General features: G+C 48.2%; 2 protein-coding genes across 3 annotated transcripts in view; one reads left to right on the top strand and one right to left on the bottom strand.

Moving 5' to 3' along the window:
- LOC121593002 (fringe glycosyltransferase) overlaps positions 1-25,425 on the top strand; it is a 123,899-nt gene that overhangs the window by 95,130 nt on the left and 3,344 nt on the right. Inside the window, exon 5 of the mRNA XM_041915016.1 lies at positions 17,729-17,867. Coding sequence (XP_041770950.1) covers positions 17,729-17,867 — 139 coding nt within the window. The remainder of the gene's footprint in view (positions 1-17,728; positions 17,868-25,425) is intronic.
- On the bottom strand, positions 5,178-15,367 carry LOC121593007. 2 transcript variants are annotated; one of them, XM_041915023.1, is made up of 5 exons: positions 14,877-15,227; positions 14,564-14,721; positions 14,346-14,478; positions 9,545-9,704; positions 5,178-5,418 (listed from the first exon to the last, which is right to left on the bottom strand). In XM_041915023.1, exons 3-5 carry the CDS (start codon positions 14,379-14,381, stop codon positions 5,240-5,242), a joined length of 375 nt encoding a protein of 124 aa, XP_041770957.1. In that variant the 5' UTR covers positions 14,382-14,478; positions 14,564-14,721; positions 14,877-15,227; the 3' UTR covers positions 5,178-5,239. The 2 variants fall into 2 exon arrangements, with proteins under 2 accessions (XP_041770957.1, XP_041770956.1); XM_041915022.1 differs by lacking the exon at positions 14,877-15,227 and adding an exon at positions 15,237-15,367 and having other exon boundaries at positions 5,225-5,418.

Here is a 25,425-nt window from a genome sequence, read left to right on the forward strand (position 1 = left end):
TTTATGGTTCGCGGGTTATGTTCAGGAACCTTACCGGTTGTGAAGTTGAATGCGGAGCAAGAAGTCAGTAACTAGGCTTTACTGTTTGTTTATTGTAGTTACTATGCTTGGTTTATACTATTGATCAACACCTTTCGGTTGGACATTCACATCAATGTGTTAAGTTTTCTGCTAGAGCGAATAGAACCTAGAAACTATAACTACTCAGACTCTACTTATTAGCAACAACTAGTCATAAAACCGGCTCACCTCTTGATGGAATTATTGTACGCTACTGTCTCTACTTCAAAAGATTGTAAATCTAGACCCTCACACAATCGGGATGGTAAGTTTGAATCACTCAACCAGTCACCGCATAAACATCTCGCGACCTCAGATCACTTTTTGTGCTTCCAGCGTACCTCCCAAGTAAAGAGACCGCAATATTCTCTGCCCTACCCGAACCCTGTTGCTGTAGCTGTTCATCTTTGTCTCTTTCAATTGCATCGTAAATCTCGTCCCAACCCATGTCGTTACTCCGATTCTGCAATCCAATCTTCCCGGCAAGGTTCAGGTTCGGTATGTGACATGAAGAAAAATTGATCAACTTCTGGATCTTCTGGAAACCGGATCATATCCAACCGACAGAAGAGCAACCGCTTCTTATGTTTGGTGCATAATTGTCCCATCCAGCGTTGCTTACCGTGAAGAAAAAGCAACGACCACATAAGTTCGTTACGCTAAGTACACTCCCGGGAACTACCGCCCCAGTAGGTTCCATACGCTTGACGCGTTCGACGGTGCCCGTGTGGTGACGGGTTGGAGGTCGCAGATTGACTACTGCAACAATCTAGCATAAATAACTCTTTCGCACCGGTCACGATCCTTCCTTCACGGTCGGGGAAAACATAAATCCGCTTAACCGCAGGCCGCCCTCACGCAGTACAATTGGTGGTCACTTTTAATCCGCGAATCAATCAGACAACGCAAACTCGCCCGGGCGCGTTATCACCGGTCGTACATCTCCTGCGCCCATCAGCAAACTACATACGACGAAGTCGAAGATGCCCCCGCAGATGCATGCGCGAGCCCGCGGGACCTTATTTATTTCCTCGCTAATAAACATCAATCGCTTCCGAGCGAGCCGATGAAAGGCCGGGTATGTGCACACATTTTCGCGACTTTCAATTCTTCCGCCCGTCGGGGTAGCGCCCGCTCCAAAAGCCTCCGATCCCTATCAATATCGTCAATCTTGGTCCGTCGTTCGGAAGGAAGGTTTTACCGATCGCGAGCATCATGACGCGGAACTGGCGATGCTCGCAGCAGATGGTCAAATGGATATCAGTGAGGAGAGAGGCTGTCCGCTAGACAGTTTGATTGAAGGCGCAGCCGTGCCGTGCGCATTCTTTAATCCCTAGCTCGCCGACTAGTGCACGGGTGGCACAATTTGTATTACCTTTACCTTCCGCAACGGGGAGGAAAGATATGGGCCGAAAGCGCGCGCGATCAAGAGCAGCAACCTGTTTCCGCACCGGCATCGACGAAGCTACGGTTGAAGTGTACGTCAGTTTTAATGAGCATTAATTGACAAACGGCCTCTTTCACGGTTCGGGTTTTGTACCTCGATCCAGCAGCGTCTGCTGATGTGTGCTCTCCCCAATGCGGAGGAAGTAGTAAGTGGAAGCATAATTGATCGAGTGGGCGAAAGATAAATGTAATGCAACTTCCCGCGCAAACACACAACCGCAACGATCGGTAAGGCGATCGGGTGGGGAGGACCTTTGGAAGTGCTTGAACCTGAACTCCCGATGTCCTTCTGGCAGGGTAATGGTAATACGCTCATGGTGGGCAATCAGCAAAGCAAGTCAGATGTTGATAAGCTGTGGATTGCCCATACGCTCGAGATTTGATCTAAGTCACAGATTTTATCGTAGATATGCGCTGAAACCTAAGACATTTACCATCTATTTTCGAAAGGCATTAATTTCAATAACACTTTTTGAAGAAAAATTCAATCACTGGTATTACTTTTGTGCAGCGCATTTCTTATTCCTACTATTCCTATGGCAATAAGCAAACTAGAGTGCATGGAGTCTAATTTCTTTGAAATTTCTGAGACAACAAGATAATAACTAATGATCCCTTCAGAAAATAGTCCTATTCCAACATCCAAGTTCCCATGCCGATAATGACTGTATTTTAAACCTACAAACTATCCCACAAACATGTCACACACGCATCATGTCTTCTACCCACTAAGAGCTAAATAAACACATCCGTTGCAGAACTGCACTTCGGACCCGACCAACTACCCGAAGATATGTCCACCCAAGTAGACGTTAATGTACCCCAAGTACCCACAGACGGGACATAACTCCAAAATAATGTCAAACACACATGATAATAAAACTCACATGCTTAGGCGAACCCGACTGTACATCCCACAAAGGTGTATGGACGCGAAAAATAGATCTTCTTACTTCTGGGACCAGCGCCCAACATGCCCCCCCGTACATTCGCGAGAGACTAATTACCCAACCCTAACACCGTGTCCGGCTAATTGCTTCCTTTTACCCGAACGCCTAATGGTCGTGTATCGAACCGCGAGCAGAAAACGTCTGCCGTTAGTCGACCAGCCCAGAGCTAACGGGTTCCTCTCCCGCAGTCTACCACTACTATTCTCCACTGAAGAGCACCTTCAACTTTGACTCCACGCTGCCATCTCGGCATCTCAATTCCGCCAGCCACTCCGATGGAACCAATTTCCAGCCCCCCCCCCCCCCCCCCCCCTTGTCGACATGTCTTGGTACGGAATGCATGTACCACCACCAACACGGGACACAATGTCGAATGACATGCAGGATGGACGCAGCATGGAAAGTCGCGTTAGACCGGCAGTTTGGAAATGCATAAATAATGCGATTAGACGCGGAAAACCGGGCGGTTGGGTCGGCTCAACCTTCACGAAACGCTTGTCGGTTGCTGACACGCATCCGGTCAAGTGCAAACTGTTTCTCGGCAAACCAGGAAGAAAAAATAGCAAGCCAACTAACTTGCTCCAATCCGAGTCCATAACTCCCAGCTCCATTCGCGCAAACAAATCCGTTTTTGCACGCTCGTAACATGTTCACATTGCCAGTGTCAACCCGAACGCGAACATGACACATCGGTGCACATTGACAGGGGGGGCGCCGTAACCGACAAGGGAGTGTATTTCTCGCTCCAAAGTAGGGACGCCTTTTATAACATTCATAATCACGGCAAGAAGAATGTAATAATAAGACCAGGGCCGGATCGTGTAGCCCCCCCCCCGGGCACGCGTACGTGTGCCTGTCACCCAGGGGCGGGTGTTAATCAGAGGCATGTTATTTTCATTACCAACCCGCACAACCCTCCAATCTGTCAAACTTTTTCACCATTCGAATCGACCGATGCGATGACCGGTTGATGACTCACTCTACGTTCAAAAGTTGAACAGCTTACTGAATGTGAATGTACACGGTGGGTCTTTGGATTGGGTGTGGGTGAACCTATTCGACGCATAACACAGTCTACGTTTCATTTGCAGTCATCGGTGCGATTGTGTGCCAAACAAGACGTATCACTTAAGATGTCAATTCCCCCCTGGACTTCCAGTGCTACTCACGATGATAAGATCAATCAATTATCCTTCATCATAATTCATCGCGCGCGCGGGCTCTCTTATCAGCCCCGCCCTTTTGTCCTAATTTCTGGTTTCATAATCGTGCTCCGTACCAGACGTTCCTGGGTTCTCAAGTACGGTGGCGAAATCAATTTCCATTCCCTACGCCTTATGCACTTATGGTGATTTAAAAACAGCACCAACACCGAGTGGTTCACCGAGTCCAAAAACGGAGAGTTCATCACGAGTCGGCCCCTGCGATTCGTGATAGCACGCTGGACAATAAATACCTACACCCTTCTAATCAATATTAGCGTCGGAAAGGGAACGGGCGAGCCCGACCCGATTCAAAACCAATCGATTTCATGCCTGTTCGTGTTGGCAAAAACAGAAGAAAAAAAAGCCCACTCCAGCGCCCTGTTCCGTGCACATAAACTGCTGTGCAAGCGCGATGCAAACCCAGCATTCAAACCTTTCCGTGGCAAAACGGCCCAGGTGTTGGAATTGGAACACAATCCTTTCTCCTTTGCCCGGCAGAAAGGTGCCGACAGCAAAACACCTTTTTATTTGCCTTGACCACACGACCCGGCACTGCTCCCCACTGCTTCTTCTCATATGGATTACGCGAGGTGCAGTGGTGTGCTAAACTGGAGCAGCCAGTAAACCCAAGCCCCAGGAAAAGGGAAGGCTCTGAGAGCTGGATAGCAAAATTTACGACCCGATTAAATGAATCCCGATTCAGCAGGCGCTAGGCGCTTTCCTAGTGTTGCGCTTTCTACCAAACGCGGGGCCAACCGGGAAAGATATTGCTGTATCCCTCCGACTTTTTGATATATTGCCGGTACAACCCTAAAGGCTACTAACAACCCGAACGACCGAACGGTCTGGGTAACATCCGGACCACAATTGGTAGCTCTCCCGGAGGGTTTGGAAACTTGTTTGGAAGGAAAGCATGTCGCTGCGATAAAGCTAAGCATGTTATTGTGCACCTCAACGTGTGCAAGCTCCAACAAGAACGTCAAAACATTAACCACACAACCTTCAGGAGATGTGCTTTGTGCTAAAACTCCAAGCTCACAACCAAAAAAAAGCCCCAAAACAACCTGCTGCACACGCGTCATGCTGAACAGCTTCGAGCGTTAAGCAGTTGTTATTCATAAAATTAATCCCTCAATTAATTCTAACCTTCAAACATCTGCTTCCACCTGCTCTGCCCGGTCGGAGATACATTCCATCGCAGCTTCTACACATGATGGGAGTGTTGTGATTGCTCGGTGGTACGCCCGAAACTGAAAGTAAAACCTGTTCCTGCTGTACGGCACCACGACAGACACGAGCAGAGCAAAATGACAAGATCCGATCAAGAACTTGAAATCAGGCGGTGGCGTCCAACGATTACAACACCTTCACAGCAGGATGAATATGGAAGGTGTTGGGAGTGGAGGAATGGTCGAAAAGTTTGAGGTCCAAACATGTTCCACCTTACCTGAACCAGTTGACACCGGAAGACGGTGGGGACGGTGCTCTGGGACGCCTCTGGAGGTATAAGAATGCCTGTCCGCCACTGGAGTATGTGGATTATTTGACGACTGTCATAACGCCATGGGCATGAACACTTCACAGGGCCATGTTCTTCGTTATTATGCGTGACATTGTGCTAAGGTAACGATTAATTGGCGAAGTGGCAAACATCATTCTTGGGAGCGTAGAGTATCGGAGATGTTTACTGCTTCCAATCTTTTTGCCTAGATCAAGAATATCCAACAAGTCGTTTTGTTGAACTGAGCCGAGCAGTGCTAGAGTAAAATTTCAGTAAGCAGATAAAATAAATTAAAGTTTTAATTGATTGTGAAGAAGGCGAACAGGGATTAGGCTTTAACAGCTCGGAAGAACCAGTTTGTTACCTAACATCGAAATGCGATTTCTTATATATGCTTTTAAGTATTACTTTACAGTAGTTCTTCAGCAAAAAAAAATTGTTGAAAGCTGTTGGAACATTTTCCCAAAGCTTAAAACCCCTTTCGGTCACCTCTAGCGTACCGTGACAAAATGGACCATTTCCTGCCCTAGCGAAAGCGTGCACTTCCTGGCCTTCGTGGTGGCATAATTCGATTTGCTGATTTTAATCGCAATTAAACATTACCTCCACCGTGCCTCCACTACCGAGGGTGACGAGTCTTAAACCTAAACGGCTTCAAACTCCAATGAGAAGACATTCCACACATGCTAGCGACAGTTTGCCCATTGGTTTAGCAAAGAGCAACTTCGGCAGATTGTCCAGACTGTCTGTGTTTTCTAGGAGAAGAAGACGACACACAGCAAAATTGCTGCCCAGACGAATCGACCCAAGCAATGAGAAACGAAGCGGAACGAAACGTAAAACATTGCGCCACGGAGAAGGAGGTTGAGGTTGAGCCCAACTTTTGGAGCGGATCATAAATCAACCATCACTGCCGGTGATGACGCGACTTGCTTGGCAGCATCCAGAGGAGCATGCCGGAGGGGGGATGGGAATTCCCTTGCTCGTTCACTGCGTTCGTCGTCATCGTGCCCCAGGTGTATGGAAGAAATTTGATACATTTTTAAAAACATCATTTTTTACTGCACACGAAGGCAGCCAACCATGATGGGAAGGGAAAGATACAACGAACGCCCTTATCCAAAACGCTCGAGAACGTATAACGCAAATCAGCGATATCCACGCGAGATAAAAAAAGCAACCCAACAAACGGTTCAAACGCACGAACTTAATTACCCTGTGTACAGAGTACGAATGGATGCACTGCCTCTGCCACTGTGATGGAGCAGGACCCGAACAAAAAAAGGTTCTATCTTTCCCTCTTTAGCAGCACAGTTTCTACGGAAGTTGTTCATCTTTACGTTATGAGAAACTAATCACCTCCTAATAACGGTGCGCACGCATCGATTAATCACGATGATGATCCTTTCTTTGGGATGGAACAGACACATTGGGCTCTCGACATCGGCTCTCTGCACTTCTCTCGCATCGCTTGCACAATAGAAGCTTGGGAAACGCGTCAGAGTCCCTTGTGTTTTGTGTTTTTGGATCGCAATGATCTTTGCCCTATAAAAAGACGGGTGTAGAGAGTGCGAGTTTTTAGGGCCGTGAATTACCTTTAAATGGTGTTTTTCAATAGTGCTGCAGCTCCTTTTTGTACGCTCAAAGCACTGCCCACACGTTCAGGCTTTGTGACGAAAATGCAAAAGAAGTCACCACCACCACCAGCCGGAATGTAAAGAATTGACATTTATATCCAAAAGCCTACAACAGTGTCCCGCGAACAAACAAAAAACGATCGTAGAGTCGTGGTTGCCTCTGTTGACTGTTGGCCGGGATCGTTTTGATTGACAACTTGCTTAGGGAAATATATAAAGAAGGAAAGAGCTAAGACGACGGACGGTAGATCGTTTCTTATTTTTTCGGTTGTTAAATAAACATAATCCCTCCATTCGGCGGCTTCTTCCTGCTCGCTCTGAACGTTGCAGCAGCTCGCGGTCGACAAACGTGTGATAATAATGTTGTCCACGATGAAGAGTTTTTTTTTCTTCTGAGGTTACTGTTAATATTCCTTGAGCCGTGAGCCTTAAGCGCTTAAGCATTAAGGGAGGATTAAACACTGCGCTGCTTTCACTGTGTTGAAAAGTAAAAGCTACCAAACTTGTTCGGTTAGTTGCGCTTCCACCTGAATAAAGAATAAGGAATTTCTCGTTCCTTCAATGCAGCTCTACGTTTATGAGCATATATATTCCAACAATTCCGAAGATCACTTCTCCAGCCCATCCTAAAACGTCGTACGATCGTCCAAACAGTTAAATAATAATGCAAAAACATATCACGATATTTAGACGCGTCATCAATGCATAAAATACATCCCATACCCTTGAAATACATCTTCGCACGACGTATGGTGATTATTGAAATAAAAGGTGAGATTTTACATTTTATCACCCTACAAACACACATTTGCACGTTTTCATCCGTCTGGCTACAGATTATTGGCGGTTTTGTCTTTCGGTTTGTCATCCAATATAAATTCTTTACAAAGCCTTTAAATTAATAAAAACAAAATAACAAAACTACACCCAAAATGGCAACAAAACGACATGTGCATCGGTCGTAAAACTGGACGCCCGACAAGACGGCTAAGTGGTCAACTCTTTAAGCCGCTTTTCTCGCGTCAAAACCAAAAAAATAACAACAGTGACATTCACAAATCTTCCATTTGTTTTGGGGGGTGGAGCGAGGTGAACGAAAAGATGATTAGCTGAACAAAAATGCTAATGAAATTCCCAAAGCACGTTCCCGCCGCTAGACAATGCACGCTAATGCACGCACGGTGCGCGGTGTGTGCTGCTTTTGTTGGTGGTCACGGTAGGAATTAAAACACTGCTCAAGACTTGCCTTTAGAGGTGGAGGTTTAGACGATTTATTGCTCTATTTGCGGCAAACCCCTAACAAACTAATGCCCTAAAACTCATCAATTGGCATTAGGCTAGCTAAGGGGTTAAGGTGGGAAAGCTTAGAACATGAGTCTAAGAGTCCACCAAAAATTCGGTTTTCTTTTCGCATTGAAGCGGGCACTTGCTAGGAAGAACATCCTAAAATAGGAAAATATACCCCTTAGAAAAAGACGTCCAAACACTACGTGAGGATCATATTTCACACAGCCAGCGCTGCCCTAAACGTCCCCCAAATTGAACGGCTTTTTTGTGCAGCAATGGTCCCGCAGCAGGACGCCAAACCTTTATCACACCAAATGCCACCCTGACGACGGGTCTTGCAACATTTAGCGGCTTCCGTACGTCTCTCGTGCTTTGTGCGTTAAACCGACCGGGTTGGATAGCCGACACACACACACACACACACAGATCAAGGTGAACAAAAAATTGCAAACATGAGCAATATCGTACGCAGAGTCGCGCTGTCGCGGGCAGGAAGAATTAATCCTTCGTATCGGGCCGACCGACCGGACCACCGGACCACATTTAAAGGAACGCCGCCCAATTAAGCATCGAATTGTAACATGGCAAACACACACACAGAGAGAGGGAGGGGGGAACCGATCAGTCGATGCAAATAAAAAATGTCTTCAAAAGAAAAAAAGGAGATTTCTTTTTTTTTGGTTGAAGCGCTAGACAACGAACCCCTCGCTCGCTTCACGACAACCTAAACGAAGTGGCAACAGTTTTTTGGGGGTTTTGTTGTTGCTGTTTGACAGCTGTAAACAGCAAACAGAAATAAGCGAAAGCAGCTTAACTGAAGCAATCCCACCGACACTCTACCCGTTCGGATCCGGATCCATATGTCGCCAACAAACACACACAAAAAAACCCCCAAAAACTTCCCGATTCCGCGTGCTGACCAGATTCTGCAATCGGTACGGCGCGTTCACTTTTGGACGCTTAGCTGCGCCGAAGAATGTTTTCTTAATCAAAACATGCAAGCTCCCTTTCCCCCACCCCAACCCAGCAATTGGAAAGGGAATTGAGCTTCTTCCCGGGACACGTCCGACCGTCCCCGGACGGGCGCGAAAAATTTGCATTAATTAAAATAAATTTATTCCAAACTCCAACGGAGCACACGGCGACGACCTCAGTCCCCCCCGTTGTCCCCTTGCTCGAGTACGCAATTCGCGCGCGACAATGTGCCTGGCCAAACGGCTGCCCTATACACTCGCACTCATTAACACCCGCACCATCAATCTCCATTACTCCTGCTGGTGTGCTCCCAAAAAAGGAACGCCAAAGTAAAAGAGCAAACAAAACAAAAAAACCCAGCATACACACAACCTTTTTCTTTAATTGGTCCGCTTGGGCCATGTTTGCCACTGGAACAAGCCAACCCCTAACACAGAAAAAGAGAGGAGCAATCGCACCGTACAGATAAAATAAAACACTTACCGCAGTCCAACGGCAGCTCACTGCCTACGCACTGCCACCCAGCGGCCGAAGCCATCCTTAACCTTCGGGATGCACCAACCCGCCCGGTGCAAGGGTGAGATCGCTGGAGGGGAAACACCAAATCTCGTATCGAGCAAAACCTCTCGCTCTGTCTCCGTGGCTGGAATCAAAGAAAAAGGAAGACGGGGTAAAAATTAATCTTAATCTAGCCAAAAGAAGCAACATCTCCACCCAGGGGTGGAAGCGAAAGACGTCGAGAAGACGTACAGCAGCAGCAGCAGCAACAAGTGGCAGCATGCAGCACCGATCGTGTTTGCATTCTTTTTCACGCGTCAGCCATGATCGTGGCACGAGAGCGAGAGAGAGAGAGAGGAAAGGCGGGCACGACGGGCACGGTACAAGAAACAAACGTTTGCCAAGGATTTGCATCGATGCGCTGCGCTGCTCCGTCTCCCCCGGCCCGCGTTGCGATAAACACGCGTAACACGTACGGGAGGGAGGATGGAAAGAGACTGCCACGGTGGCGTAAGCGAGGAACCGCTGCGCGCACTTTATCGGGCGAAACATAACTTTTACTACGCTACCGGCAGGAACAGCAACTACCGCGTGCGCCACCATGCCATGTTTTGAAAGATATGTGCTCGTGTGCATACACACACAAAAATACACACACACACAGAGCTGTGCAGGCTGCATGGGGTGAATAGAAGGGTATATAACAGATGCATGTGCATGTATTTGCAAACGGCAAACCGAACGGGGTGAAAAAGCAGAGGGACCAACAGCAACAACAACAACAAAAAAGGAACAAAACCACACACAGATGATAAAAAAGAGATATTCGCGACCGTGTGCGACTGTGTGGGCATTGGGGGCCACTGCATAAAATATGCCTGGTATTCGCTAATTAAGACCAATTTAATCAATTCACTCTCGCTGCTGATGCTGCTGCACAGTCCTACTGAAGCTGGACCGACGTACACAACAAACAAAAAAGCACACACACACACAAATCTCGCTAACGGGAATGGGGGAAAAAGGAGAGGCCTTTACCGCGAACAGTGAACATACATCCAGAAGGCAGATAGCGGGAGGTGGAACTGATAGCAAAGGCACACCAAAAAAAGCCTTCTACATGGAAAGGGTTTTCCGTGCGGTTGCGGAACCCATTTTTCACCACCACTACACTCGTGCGATTAAACGATCTTCGTGGCGAGAAGCAATTAATAGGTTTGGGCAAGCAGTCGCGTAGCCGAGCGACCGAAGATAGTCCGACCTGGGTCCGATCTAATGCACTGTGTCGCCTCCGTGTACACGGTTGATATCGATCTGGTGTCCTGAAGAAGCTGTTCCCCCTGTTGCCAGCGATGGAAATGAGTGCTTATCTTATCCTGCCCTCCCGGGTAAGGGGAACGGCTTATAATCTGCCATTAATTACGCATCTTACGCTGTCCCGAGAGTGCATGCATTGCTTAAATTAAATGCCATACCCTGGACACGTCCCTTTTCCCTATCGGGCGAGGAATAAACTTGTACCCGATCGTACCCGATCGATTATCTGTGGCTGGCCGGCCGAAGCACAGAGAGGTATCAATTTGCGATCAGCTGAAGCCGGCTGGAACAAACCCGTGATCTTCTCCCCTTTCCTGCGCGGGCTCGATGTTCAAACAAACGAAGCCATAACATGCGAACCCCACACTGCCATCCTCATTCGCCTCCAAGGACGCTACTACAACCGCCGGTACTCCCCGTTTCCGTTGCATTATCTTTTATCAGCAGCAGCAGCAATAGGTAACATGGCTACATGAGGCTGGTCTTTCTTTGCATCTGCGGGCCAAAGATTACGCCTATCGCCACGCTGCTATCTCCGGCACGAAACATGCACCGCCCATTCGCAATCGTGTATGTTAATCAATTTCCACGGACGGCGGTGTGTGCATCTGCAGAAGAAAGAGCAGAGAAAATTGTTAGATCAACCATCGTTTTGGATGGGGGCGGGAAAGGAGCGCGCAAAAACAGACCGTGCCGGCGCCTTACCGGTCCTGTTCGAACCGGTCCTGTACGCTACCATCTCGCTGTAGTGTATGTATCGCGCGTACTACCACGAAGCGAATTATTATTTCAGCTCCAGCTACACCCCAAACTGGGTGGACAAATTTATGCGCACTTTATGTGCGCATATCCTCCCCGACCGCCACACGACCGCCACTCGATTACGATCGATTATTCGATTAAGCGGCAGACGCCCACCCTAACCCGACTTCTAGACTTCGCTCCCCCGGGGATCGGCCGGCCGCGCGCAGAAGAAATTGTGCGCCTCCAGCTCCTTCCCGTCCAAAGGGTTGCTCCAACAACACGATCGCGAACCTTCAAGGCTCCCGCGTGCCCCGTCGCCAGCAGCGATCACGACGATCATCACCTCCCCTCGGTTCTAAAGTCGCTCGAATCCAAGTTTTCCGTTAATTATTACATATCAGGGGGGCCGAGTAGCACGAGCAATTTATCGGTCAGCCAGAGGTGTGGTGTGTTTACTTTCGAAACCGTGCGCCAGTTGCGATAGTGTCGACCTCGAGCACCACTGCCTCGAAGAGTGGGGGAGGTGTGGTGAGTCAGAATTGGCAATAGTGCTGCCCCAAAGGCGGCACCAGCCATAACACACTCTGCGCTAAACTGCAGCCAAACCCCCGGCCAGCCCTTCTATTTGCTCTCTAGCTCAAGGAAATTATTCCAGCCGAATGGCCACGAATGGGACACGGATTGGCAGTACGGTCCCATTTTTGTTATTTACTGCCCTCGAGTGTAGGGCTAGCTGCGAGCGGAAAAACACACACACATACATACACAGACAGTGTTGATGTGCCACACCCGGGTTGTGCAGTGAGTACGAGACGAAAAGCAAGTTCACGGTGCGGACTTATGTCGTGCGGTCTGTCCGACGATCCGGTTGTTTGATTTCGTTTGATTTCTAGCTTCTAACACCTCATCGTGCCGGGTGTGTGTTCGTGTGTCCTTGTAGTAGCTAAGCAGTGTAGCAGAGATCAATACTGAGGTGTAGATTTATTGTCCCATTTCTTCACATCGACACCGAAGTGTGTATAATACCTGTACACACTCTCTCACGGTGATCCAGTTCCGTACCGGTGAGAACAAAAGCTGACCGAACCTGTTCCAGCTTGGCCCGATCAAGACGATAACATCCGCACAGACACAGTGCAATGTGTGCAGCCGATCAGGGTGGAAATGAATTTTTAATTAAGAACAATTACTTCACGCTCGACCATTGCTGCTGATGCTGAGTTGTCGGCAACCACCCAGAACACAAGCTGGATCTGGTTCCAGTGTACGAGTTTTACGCGCTAAAAGGTGGAAATAACTTCTCGCTGCAACATCCGATCGTGCGCGCTACCACCTTGTATGTAAAGTAATTAATTAGCTCCCGGGGTTCGCTTTTGGAGCGTTTTTTACCATCTTTTTTTTTTTTTTCTTCTTAAAACCGACCAATGCAAATTGCGATCCGATCTAGTTCGTGTGGTTCGTGGAGGTCCATAAAAGCGTCGAAACACTCCCCCCAAAGCCGTGAACGATCACACGCAACTCAATCGCACCTCAACCGTAACCATCGGGAAAGGACATTAAACCAAACAAAAAAACAACAAAAATGCCCCGACAATCTTCCTACCGAAACGCTAACGAATTGACGTTTACGAGCAGTACTGAACCCGCGGGAGGACGGCGTGAACCGTACCGAGAAATTAACTTTACGATCAATTCACGCGAACGTGTGGTGGTGGATGGTGGTTGGGCATCCGTTTTAGGGCACATAAAAGCTGCCGAACGGAGTACAAGCAGTACCAGAAAGTGAGGTGCAGAATAATGGTGTGACGGGTACGGCTGTGGGACGGCTACCGAGACGGCGTTTGGTGTTTGCTCCTCCGAACCATCGTCACGAGCGGGGTAGAATGGCGCATGCTGTACGCGCCGAAAGCGGGACTAGAGTAACACATTCCAACACGCCCCAACACGCTGCTGCGTACAAGAAGTTGAGCGGATGACAAAACCACGGGCAGCTTTTAATGGTGCGCCACAGCACATTAAATTAGATCAACCGTTAAAACCTAAGCCGGGAAACGGGGGAAAAGTTCAGATAAACGGGGGAAGAAGATTATCAAATCTAAGCTGCGGCTGACAAAAAACAACATCTACGTGAATGATTTGACGATTCAGGCTGAGAAGAACGCGCGTTTGATGCTTGATTTTCATCGCGCCTCACAATTACATTCGTGTCGGTCGTTATTTTAACGACAAAACTACATTTTAATGTTTCCTAAGAACATACGGCCAGCCTGTACCACAGCTTGATCGTTTGATAAGCAGTTTGTATTAGATAAACAAAATAAAAATCTGCGTGACCAGCGTGAAGTCTAGACATTCGATCTTGCCTGCTTGATATTAAGTACTTCTTATAAAGTGATCTACCGCTGTGCTGGACAGTTTTTTGGAGTTTTATTCGATCCTGATCGATATCTCTAATTAAGAACCTCACTCAAAAAGGTTAGAATTCCAACACATTTTGCTTATCTGAAGGAGATCAATCAGGTTCTCTTTACACATTAAAATTGATGCAACTTCAAACTCCAAATCTCAAATGTCATAGGATTCGTTGAGAAAGAAACGATCCTCTGGGAAGAATTCGGTTTTAAGTGTGTTGTAACTATAATTGAATAGCTTGCAAAACACAAATACATACATAAGATGCATAATTTGTAGGTCAATGTGTTAGGTGGGAAAACCCGAATCTTACCCCATGATGATCTTCACCTGCAGTTCCTCTGGACATCTGTTCAGAGCGAGCTGGAATGCATTCTCAAGCCTTGAAGCTTCGCATACAGACTTCTTCAAATTGATTACAGCTTATGCAAAACGTATCATCAACCCTAGAATGAACCGAAGCGAAAGTGAAATTCGTGAAATAATATGAAATTTTCCACAAAGTATAAAACTCTGCACGCAACAACTCACCAGCTGCTTCTCCGAAAGTACATCCTGGGATCTTCTCCCACCCGGGTCAAGCTCTAATTTGCCTTATCATCATTTGGCGCGGATCATCATAGCCCGGGGGCGGATGAAACTGTACCTTTTGCTTCCTCCTCCCAGGCCACGTTGGACGTTTCGTAAATCTGGTGGAAAATTGAAATTAGTCTCGATCAACCTTCCCGTTTTTTTTTCTGGAGAGCCATGTGATATGATTGATTGAATTTTTCCCACAACGCATCGCCGAATCTCCGCAAAGGAGGAAAAGGGAGGTAATGGAGGACAAGAAGAAACATTTTACCCTTACACACATACACACACAGACACACACTTTTCATTATCGACCATTAGTCGGGAGTTTTTGGTAGAACGACACCAAACGCTACGAAATTCTTCGTTTTTTTTTCACTCCCCGTTCTGATCAATTCCTGTCGAAAAAATGCCCCGCGCGGGAAGCAACTTGTCCCTATCGATGGCACACACACACGCTCATCAACAGTAGATGAACCGATTAATCCGGATCATTCGTTGCCTTATTAGATTATTGGACACCCATCTGCGGCTGCCTTTCGCCCCGAGACAGCTTTCAACCTTCCTCCGGAAGCCGGCCGAGAATCGAAAGAACGATCCGAAAAAGGGTTTCGAAATGAATTAGTCTCACCGTCGATTCGCCAAAATTGGCTGCGTCATCGCTACTAATCATCGCTTCGCGGGAGACCACCACCTGAGGACGCACGGAGTTTGGCTCCCGAAAACTGTACACTGTTGCGTTCCAAAGCTACGCTACTGATCAAGTAGCCCAGAAGGTTCTCTACCAGTGCCTACCATGATCTCGAGCATTCCTGCGGTAGCAAACACATTTTGACAGTTGTCAATTGTTTTCCGCATTTCAAAACTTTCGTGTTCTTTGCAACTGTGTTCAAAACATCTTTGCCTTCTAAATTGTGAGTGTTCTGGCAGTATCGCTTTTTTGAAATGACGGCCCCACCACCGGCTGCTGCTTCCGAAGTAAGCAAACTCCTCGACGATGTGTTCGTCACCCAGGGCGCGGCCATCAACTGTACCGCGCTGCGCCAGCTGCTGCAGCAGCTCACCGCACAAGTACAACCCGGTGGCGGCGGTGCTACTAGCGGTATGACCGGTGGTCCCTGCGGTTGCTGCTGTTCCGCCAGCCGGGTGACGATCGAAGGACGGGCGCTGAAGAAAATACCCAGCCGAACGGCGAAACCCCGCCCCAGCAGCTCCAAGACGGGCGTTGTGGGCAAGGGCGGAGCTGGAAAGGAAAAGGCCAACGCGGACAAGGAGCACGAAATGATACTGTCCAAGCTGCAGGCCGTCCAGACCATGCTGAAAGCGATGCAGCAGAAAATTAACAAAATTGAAGCCCGGCTGCCAAAATCACAGTCGAACATTTCGCTGGGAAAGGGGGGTGGTGGAGGAGGAGGATTTGGTGGACGACAGTTGTCTAAAGCGTCCAACATGCAGTTTGGGGCAGGCCGTGGCATCGGTGCATCATCGATGAAAGGGTCGGGTATGAAGAATGGCAACGGATCGAAACTCGGCGAGGAACTGTCGGCCAGCCAGCTGATAACGGCCAACGATAGGGCTACCGGCGAGTGCCTTTGTGCGACACGACGACGCATGCGGAATGCATCCAAACCTTCCAAAATAAGAAGATAGATTAACGTCAGAAATACATGTTCTTCATCTGATGGGCTAGTTTCAGTAGGCGCTGAAACGTTTCTTTTGGGGCAAACATTTTGTTCCTGTAAAGGTGTTGTGAACAAAAATTGTCCCGTAAAAGTCCTTTATTTTTGATTTTTTTTTTTTGTACTTCAAACCGTCCTGATAAGAAGTTTCGCACCATGGCAGAACCCAATTTAAGCGATCTGGAAGGGTTGGTGGACGACGCCATCACACTGCCCGACTGTGTGATAAACTGTACGGAACTTAGGCGATTGCTCAAGCACCTTATCGAAGGCGTTTCCAAGGCATCGCAAAAAGTTGAAGATTTACGAACAACAATTGAGGAACGGTTCCAATCTCTCGATGACGCCATTGCGGAAGTGAAACAACCCGAAGAGCCCGAAGAGCCCGAAGAGCCCGAAGAGGAGGAGGAACAGGAGCAACCAACGTTGGTACAATGCGGCGTGCCTATCGTTTGTGAACCAGCCGACACACCCCCGTCACAGGAGATGCTCCCAAAGGATGTAACTTCCGAGGCACTGCTCAAAGAGATCGATGAGCAGGCGTCCCAATTCCGGGAGCAAGAATCAAAGCTGCTCGCCGTGATAGGCGACCTCGAGCAGAGATTAGCGAAAGTGGAACAACTGTTCTATCAAAAGCTGGAAAACTTATCGAACGAATTCCAACAGTTCCAGGTGTCGGTGGAGAGCAAACAGAACAGCCTGGAGGAAGCAACGTCGTCCGCTTCGATGCAGCAGAACATCTGCACCGCCGACCAAAGGAACAAGCTGTCCGAGTTTACCGACAAGCTGGATGAACTGCAGCGCCAGATGGAGCTACTGCTGAGCCACCGGGATCAACTCCCCATGCGCATCGAAGCACTGCTGGAGGAGAAGCTGCGCGAAGGTGAACTAAAAGCAAGTTCTAGCAGGAAAAGTCTCCAAACCGGTGGTAGCATCAGCTCGCGGAAGAGTTCCGTGACGCCCTCGAAATCATTCTCCCAAGGACGCATCGTAACGGAGTCGGCCGGTACAACGCAACCGGCAATCGCGGAAACGCTGAGCTGCCTTTCCTGCGATTCGAAGAATGTCGTACAGCGCATGCGCAATGGACGCTATCTGGCCCCGAGGACTTGCGCCAAGTTGGCAGTGGTTGCGCGAAGATTGGAATCGGAAACGGAGGTAGTGCCGCGGTGGACACCGGGCGCTCGGTGGAGTCGCACGTGTGGTGGCTCGTACACGGTCGTTAAGCCGGATGAGCGTGTGTTCCGGCAGGTGAATGTGCAGTTCGGCAGTGACATTGTGGAGGAAAGCTCCGGACATGATTGTTAGGGGGAGTTGAAACGAATAATAAAACAGTTTTCCCCAATAATTTATTTGTAAATGCTTTATATTTCTATTGAAGACCATTTCCAATAAATAGATTCGATATTAATTCCTCCTTTTGTATCTTTCTTTCCCCTTACAGATGGTGGTGTCACTTCGACGACGATAACTACGTGAACGTTCCACGACTAGTGCGAATGCTGGATGACTACAACCCAACGCAGGATTGGTACCTGGGCAAACCGAGCATATCGTCCCCGCTGGAGATCTTTCTTGATAGTGTAAGTATTGATTGAGGCACTGTTTTGTTCTACACTTCCCTCCATCTGATGGTCTTTTGAATATATTATTTTGGAAAATGACATTAACGGGACATAATCCAAAACAAATGTCCTCATCTGGAACAATCGAAACAACGCAAAACCACGAAAAAATATGACGACATCTTGACGCTAAGTGGATCGTTTGATCAAATTTTGCGCAAAAATTTCCCCTAATAGCTCCAACACCAATGGCGACCTAATAAATGAATATCTCGCCCGTTATCGGTGGATCGGAACGCGGAGCACTTCGGCACACAAAATCCGGTGGCACTACAGGGTCAGATTCCATCAAAATTCATAACCATTCCAATGTGTTTTATGCTTTTGGCCCCTTTGGAACTCAACTCGGGAATACGAAGCTTTCGAAGCGCCCGGTAGTTGTGGATAACATCTCGTCCAACGGCAATCACCTCCCGTGGCGATGATGTCGAAGATGTCAGGCGACCTTCAAAGTGTGTGTTCACAATGACCAACTAAACCACAACCTGTTAGTAGCCAGCTGCTTGCCGGGTACACCCAAGTGGATCGATTTTCAGTCCCGACGAAGATCGGAGACCACGTGAACTTGATCAGCCTGAGGAGCCTAACTTCCTATCAGTCGCAAAAGTGGCAAAAATGATATAAAATTAAACAAGAATAAACAAATCACTACCGAAGAGGTGGCGCACCGCAGGCGGTCGTCGCCCAAAACTCGTACGCAAACGTCGCACGATGATTGAGAAATGGAACCTCGAACCAGGCCACTACGAGACGCGATGAGCGAGAGAGTGTGCGAGAGAGAGAAAAGGAAGGTGACACATCGCATTTGGACTGGTCTGGTCCAGGTCCACCAGGGGGATCTGTGGGATCAAATCGAACGATCAACTTCTCTACCATATCTCGACCTCATGCTGCGTTTATGAGGCGCTTCATTCGATGCTCATATATGTGGCCTTTGATGATGTCCATAAATTAGACGAAGCTGGCCACAGCCACAACCTGTTGCCTAATGCGTAAGCTCCAAAGCCTAACGAAGTAACGTTCTTCGGGAAAGTTTGCTATTTTGTTGCGGAGTGTCTCCCCTCCCGCTTAGAGAAGACAGGTTGCCGCCTGGGGATGGAAGAAAATTACACAAATGCGCTCGAAGGATAACAAATTAGACACATTTAGCAAACGAATGCTAATCGGGAGGACACAGTTAGGATTATGAAAATAGATCACACAATCGGTTCGGTTCGAAATTAGTCGCTCGTCCCCTCTAAACTAAGCACGCCGGAGTACAATTTATTGCATCATTTCCGTGTTGTTTTTTTTTTCTTCTCCCTGTGCTCATATCTCCGTACATGGTATCGTAAATTAAGTCTCGCTTTTGTTAAACATCCCACACCGGGTTCCGGCACTGTAACCTGGAATGGGCAAGCGAAGAGGAGTATGATTTAACGCGCCCGTTAATTTAAACTATGAATTAATTCTCAATTTATCACACACCATTTGTTTGGTGTTTGCCCGTCAGGCTAACAGCATATCTTACATTCGTACCTTGGACGCCTCCAACACACACACACGCAAAACAAGCCTTACCGAATATGATTCGTCGATTACTAGGATGAGCATCAACGGGGGTGATTAGAATAAAAAATAACCTCCCGAAACGTTACGATGCGCACGAGAAACTGCGACACGAAGACTCCACGAACGGTAGACAGCAGACCACGTCCAACCCATGCCCCGGCAGCCAAATTATAATCGATGATTTATCGGTTATGAAAATTGGAACCATTGTCTACAACCGTCATTACCATTCGGGTGAAGAAGAGACCACCGAAAGTTTTGTTGTCTACCAACAAAAAATGACAATCACATCGGAACAACTTCTTAGTTTCTCATGGAACTCTTGAACTTTGTTTGGGTTCAAAAATGTGTCCTCTCATCCTAACAAGTGCTACTGCTCTGCGTCACACGGTGATCGTTGTTCCCATTGTTAGTGGGCAAGTTTTTCTATTAAAACTGCACTTTTTCTCCCAATTGGTCCCCCTCCAATTGTTTGTATTGTTCACTTGTTTTGGTCGCAAATTGAATTCCCAATTCTCAAACAACAAAAACAAGTGGAGTGGTTTTTGTCGGGCAAAGGAATGCGCGATCGGGAAGAAAAACCACGTCCCCAACACGGACCAGAAAAAGCAGCGAGACAGACCATTGGAAATGACGCCGAAAAATGGGTAATTTCAAGTGGTTAGGCTTGTTTTTTTTTTTCGGGGCGAGACTGAGAGAAATTGGAGCTAATTGGATGTCACGGCGCATGGTTCAATCATTTATCCGTGCTGATTGGATGCTTTAGGGGGTCCGTCGCGCGGGAAACGGTGTTCGATCATTGTTTTGTGAGGCATCGCTAATTAAAAGAGTGAAGCGAGCGCTCATTCTACAACTCCTTGCCACGCCACCACTACAGTTAATCACACCAATCCTTCGGGGCATCATCATTTAATTTCTTCACTCGTCCCCGAAGCCCCGCGAGGAGTTTTTGCCTTATGAAATTGATAACAATACATTACCTCCAAGAAGGTTGCGTCTATTGGTGAGCTTGGCGATTGGCTAGCAAATCCCGCAACCGGCGGGGTCCAATAAAGATCCCGTAGCAGCGCCTTCCTTCTTTCCTGTAATCAAATTGTGCGCTAGCTCTATTCCAAAAGCCCGCGCAAAGTTAGGCTCCTCTGTTAGGAGAATTTTAATGACCCGCGCGTCAGCGATTCGATGTCGAATTAGATTTTTATGAGCTCTTTCTCTTCCTCGCTTCGCTCGCGCATCGAATGGCGGCGCCCTTTTTAAGTTTGCAGCATGCCAGCATGCCCCAAACGTGCGCGCACACACACACACACGCATAGGACGCTGACCTGCACTGCTAGAGGGAAGACACATTGCGAAGACGACCGCAAGGGAAAAACGTTTCACACCATACCGTTGCTGTGTCCGAAAACTGTTTCTCCTGCGCTTTCTTCCTAGTTCCTGCCGGGTTGTTTTCGGGAAGACACACAACACACAAGTGTCGACGAACGACGGGCCCGCGAATGATCGTGGAGTAGAATGGAAATTAGCACCTCTTCTCGATACACCGAGAAGCGAACCTAATTAACGGCATCAACCATCCTAAATGGGCCGCGTCGAGTAGGACGTATTGGGATGGGCTTATTGGACACGGGCAGAGGGAGACAGGTTTATGGTTGCGTACATGCTAAGGCCGCGTACATCGGTTTGATCCGATCCGATGAAGATGATGATGATGATCCAACGGATCCAGTGGTACGGACGATTGCTATAACGCGATTTTCGATACGATCGATGACTTGGACGGAGTTGACGGATTGATCGTAAAAGTGTTAGGAAAGGATCTCTTGGGCGCCCCACTTGGGCTGCTACCTCCGTGCGAGAGACCCCTCCTCTTGGGGTCAATTCTTGGTAGATTTTAATTGACTGATCACATCTTTTGGTGCACTATTTCGTTTTCCTAGCCTTAAAAATGAAACAAAAAAAAAGGCAAGCAAGCCGCCACTAAGTTCTTGGTAAGGAAGGGAGCTGACATGTGAGACGAACTCGATCTCGTCATCTGAATACTGCTCCTACGCTCCTTTCACCGGTACAACGGGCCCAACAACCGGGGTGCGCACACAAATCACACCGCAAAAAATTGCATGCTATTACCCGTACATTTCCCGTCCGCGCTAACCCTCGTGTACTAGTGTACTCTGCAAAGGAAAATTATGCCCACAATTACGCGCACAAATCTTCACTAGCCTAGCTGAAGCAGCTCTGAAGCTCTAACGCTACGCTAAACCGATCAGACGGTGTAGTCTTGCGGCCTCTGTCCCACAAACCGTTCCTGTTGCGCAATAAAAGGCAGCGCTAGTGCTTTGGAATTAAACATTTTCCGCAGCTAAGGGCCCTGCGATCTCGAGTGTCCCCTTTTTCCCTCCGTTTTTAGTAATCTTTTCCTCTCCCTCTGAATGCGGAGCAAATTTCTTCGCATTCAATCACTAACACACGGGACCGGGGGGTATTTGATCCGTTCAATTCCACCACTCCGCTCTCTGCTTTCCCCCGGCTTTAGGCCCTCAGATCTCAGAAACATCCCAGATCCGGACAAACAAAAAAACCGAGGCAACGAACCGAGAGCTGAAGTGGGCAATTGATTTTGACGTTTCCGACATCCATCATAATCGCGGGCGCGCGCGCCCGCTCGCTCTCTCTCTCAGAAAGAATAGAGCTGAGGCTGCACTGCCCATTCCGTCAATCAGGTTCGTTGTCTGTGCGTCAGTGTTACTAGCACCAATTACATTGCGTCCAGGCATGTGCTCTAGGCGCACGACACAACTCCCCTTGCCCTCTTGAAGCTCAATTCTGCCGTGTTTGTTGCTTATTTCACCGCGCGGAAGTAGCCACCGATTGGCGCAAAAGGAGAGACAGCGGACAGAGGTAGAAAGAAGAGAGGAACTGCAAGATTGACAGCATTCGAGAAGCACGTCGTCACCAAACCATCGCGCCATCCGGTGCGTTGCTCATTATTTCCCAAAGCTTCCAATGCCTTAGGTACCGGCGTGATCGCTAGATCGCATCACAAACTTCGCTCTCGATCTTTGAGAGTCAATTCTCGACGACGACGTAAAGTTTGATTTTTATTCCAGACCGAGCCATTTGGGCGGTGTAATTGATGAGAAAGCAGGAAGCAACAGTTCATTTGTGCTTCTGGCTTACGAAGGCCGGAAACATTTTGGGCGCTTTTTTACCCCAGATCTTTTGGGCGTAGATAAGAAACGTGCCTTTAATCTTCATTTTCGAATTTTCATGACAGAGGCACGAGGATCGAGTGCGAAGAAAGGTCAAGCCTAATTGTGGATGCCTACCACAAATACCCACACTGCGATTGCTCCCTGTCACGTTCATTTATAACAGATTTTGAGGCAGAAATTGGATTACGAAACGAGTTTCTTTTCTTTTTTTTTGCTGTGTGCTGTGTGTCCAACCTAATCAGTCGTTCAGATCGCAAGTCCGGTAGCCAACAATTCGGACAAGGCAAGCCGGATCGAGCGACACACACACATCGACTGTTCGACAGGACAGTTACAGCGCGTTTTGCATCGCAAAACAGGCCTATCTGTAATCTACCCCGTCCGCGGCCATTGACACAGAGGAAGCTGTTGATTTGATCCATTAGTCATTCTGCTGCGATGGAGCACTGCGGCACTGAGCAGCATCAGATTGTGTCCTGTGCATGTTGATCCTTAGAGGGGGGTAGTCAATTTGAGAGCTTCGACCCTAACGATCACACTCGGGAAGATTGCGGCGTCACGTCACCATCCGTAGGCTCTCCTAACGCACAGTACGTGCAGTCCCCGAATGCTCGGGATAAACCCCGTGAGGGCTTATTATGACGATCATCTCGTGCAGTTGGCTCCGAAATTTAAACCGAACGTAATTTTGGAGTCCGTGCCGTGCCGTTCCGAAATGTATTGCCAAGAGCGAAAAACATGAAATGTTGAGCGTCAGCTCGCCTGCGTACAGGAAACAGGAAAGCGTCAACAATGGGAAGGAGGATATGAATAATGACAACACCGCAACGCCACACACGATTTGAGTGGTTTCGGGTTGGAGCAGGAAATGGCATCGCAACTCGACCTCCGGACACCAACACTTGGCGTAATTGTCAAATGAGAGATCGCTTGGAGGTGTGAATTCAGAAGATCTTCAAACTGTTCTCAAGAACAAGCGAACAACTCCGGACAGTCCGGGTGAGGGGTTTTTGTTGTGAAGACAGGTTGGAAGAGGTTTTGGTAGTCATTCACATGTACTTTGCATGCAAATGTTACGTGGCAAGCATTGAAGATATATTCGAATGTCGTCTGGACATCGGGGAAATAACGCACCCGCGTCCTGCTAATACGATCGATGATTAATTGACAGGGTGGGGACTTACCCATCGCCTCACACCAACAGTGGCAACTCAGCTAGAGACAGTAAGCCATCGATTGATTGGACAAATCAATCAAGCACCGCCGGCCGTTAAGCCGACACAAGGGAAGACAATGCTGCTGGTACTATAAATCGACAGAATGTCCCGTCCATGCCCGGGGAAGACGACTTTGAATTCTTTACCAATCTAATGGCTTGTTTAATTCAATTAAAAGGCCCTCTTTACGTACTATCTCTCTCTCTCTTAACTTCTCTTTGCCGAGACACATTTACATGCCGAAAATATGAAAAATGACCTCCGCCACTTCTCCGGTTGATTGACGGGTCGTCGTCGTCGTCGTCGTTGTCGTTCGGAAACGATGACTGACAGTGTCCGGTTGTCCGGTGTGGTACGGTGCGGTCAATTTAAATCGTTCCGAGAGTGCCTGTGTACACCAGAGAGAGAGAGTTAAGGGATCATCCCTTTATAACGTCCTTTTAGCGTATTTGTTTTAAAGCGGGACAGAACTGTACAAAGACAATGGCAATTCTCTTCCACCAGAGCATTCCACCGACCTGCATATTATGTCAATCCCGGAATGGTGCGCTCGTAAATCATTGACCGAATTTATGCACTTCAATTGCGGGATGGAAACGTACCTTCAGAGATTTAAGGCGAGCGGGCGCGCGCGCGACTGCTCATGGCATTTCTCAAGCACACTTAGCGGGCTCAGCTTTTCACCGACCGGCCAATTTCACCCGGGCCCAATATTGACTCGGGCTTGGTGTCGTCCGACCCAGGCCAGAAGACCTCATTCTCCCACTCAAAGCATTATTGTTAGCATTATTGATGTCTTTTGTGGCATTTGTTTTATTTAACTTTGCCTCCCTCTTTGCCCCTCCCCCTGGGTGCTCATGCTCACCGCCTTCAGCGCAAAAAAATGGGAAGCTTCTCAAACGAACTTCAAGCTGACGAGAGAGAGATGATGATGAGCTTCCAGCAGCTCCCCACCAAAGTCAAACAAACAAAGTCATCTGGATCGGCGGATGGACGTACGTACGCCGGCCTCTGCCGGTCGGTCCCGCACTTGCCGAGTGCCCTCCTGTGCAGTTGCACCGGTGGCAGCACCTCGACCAGCGAAATGATGAAGTGAATGATAAATAAACCATACGGCATATGGGGTAGGGGTGATCTTTGTAGGACGACTACACCCGCTTCCGCTCCCTTGTCACTCACACGTCCTAATAATGGTACGACACACACACACATCACGAGGATGAACAACAGGAGGCAGGGCGCTTCTACTTTTCTTTCCTATGGCGCATTTTTTCTCAAAAAAAAAAAACAAAAACATAAACGAACAAAATAAATAATTCAACACACGCCTCACCGCCACGCCGGGGGCAGGCACAAGAGTGTGTGCGGCGCAAACTGAATGACTTTCGGAAGATGACGCGGAACCCTCACCGGGCAGCCCCCATATGATGCTGCGAAATGATGAGAAAAGATCGGCGGTTTCGGATCGGACAAGCCGAGATTGCCGAGATGGTTTCCGCTGTCCTCCTTCCATTCTTCCCTGTTGCTCCTCTGTTTTAT

Source organism: Anopheles merus, chromosome 2L, assembly GCF_017562075.2.
Source record: "Anopheles merus strain MAF chromosome 2L, AmerM5.1, whole genome shotgun sequence".
In the NCBI taxonomy this organism is placed as follows: domain Eukaryota; kingdom Metazoa; phylum Arthropoda; class Insecta; order Diptera; family Culicidae; genus Anopheles; species Anopheles merus.

Coding starts and splice junctions, on each gene's coding strand:
- LOC121593007 (XM_041915023.1), bottom strand. CDS start 14,381: ATGTCCAGAGGAACTGCAGGTGAAGATCATCATGGG. Junction 9,705..14,345: donor CAGGTGAAGATCATCATGGG/GTAAGATTCGGG, acceptor CTTTGATTCCAG/CCACGGAGACAGAGCGAGAG. Junction 5,419..9,544: donor TGAGCTGCCGTTGGACTGCG/GTAAGTGTTTTA, acceptor ATTTTACTCTAG/CACTGCTCGGCTCAGTTCAA.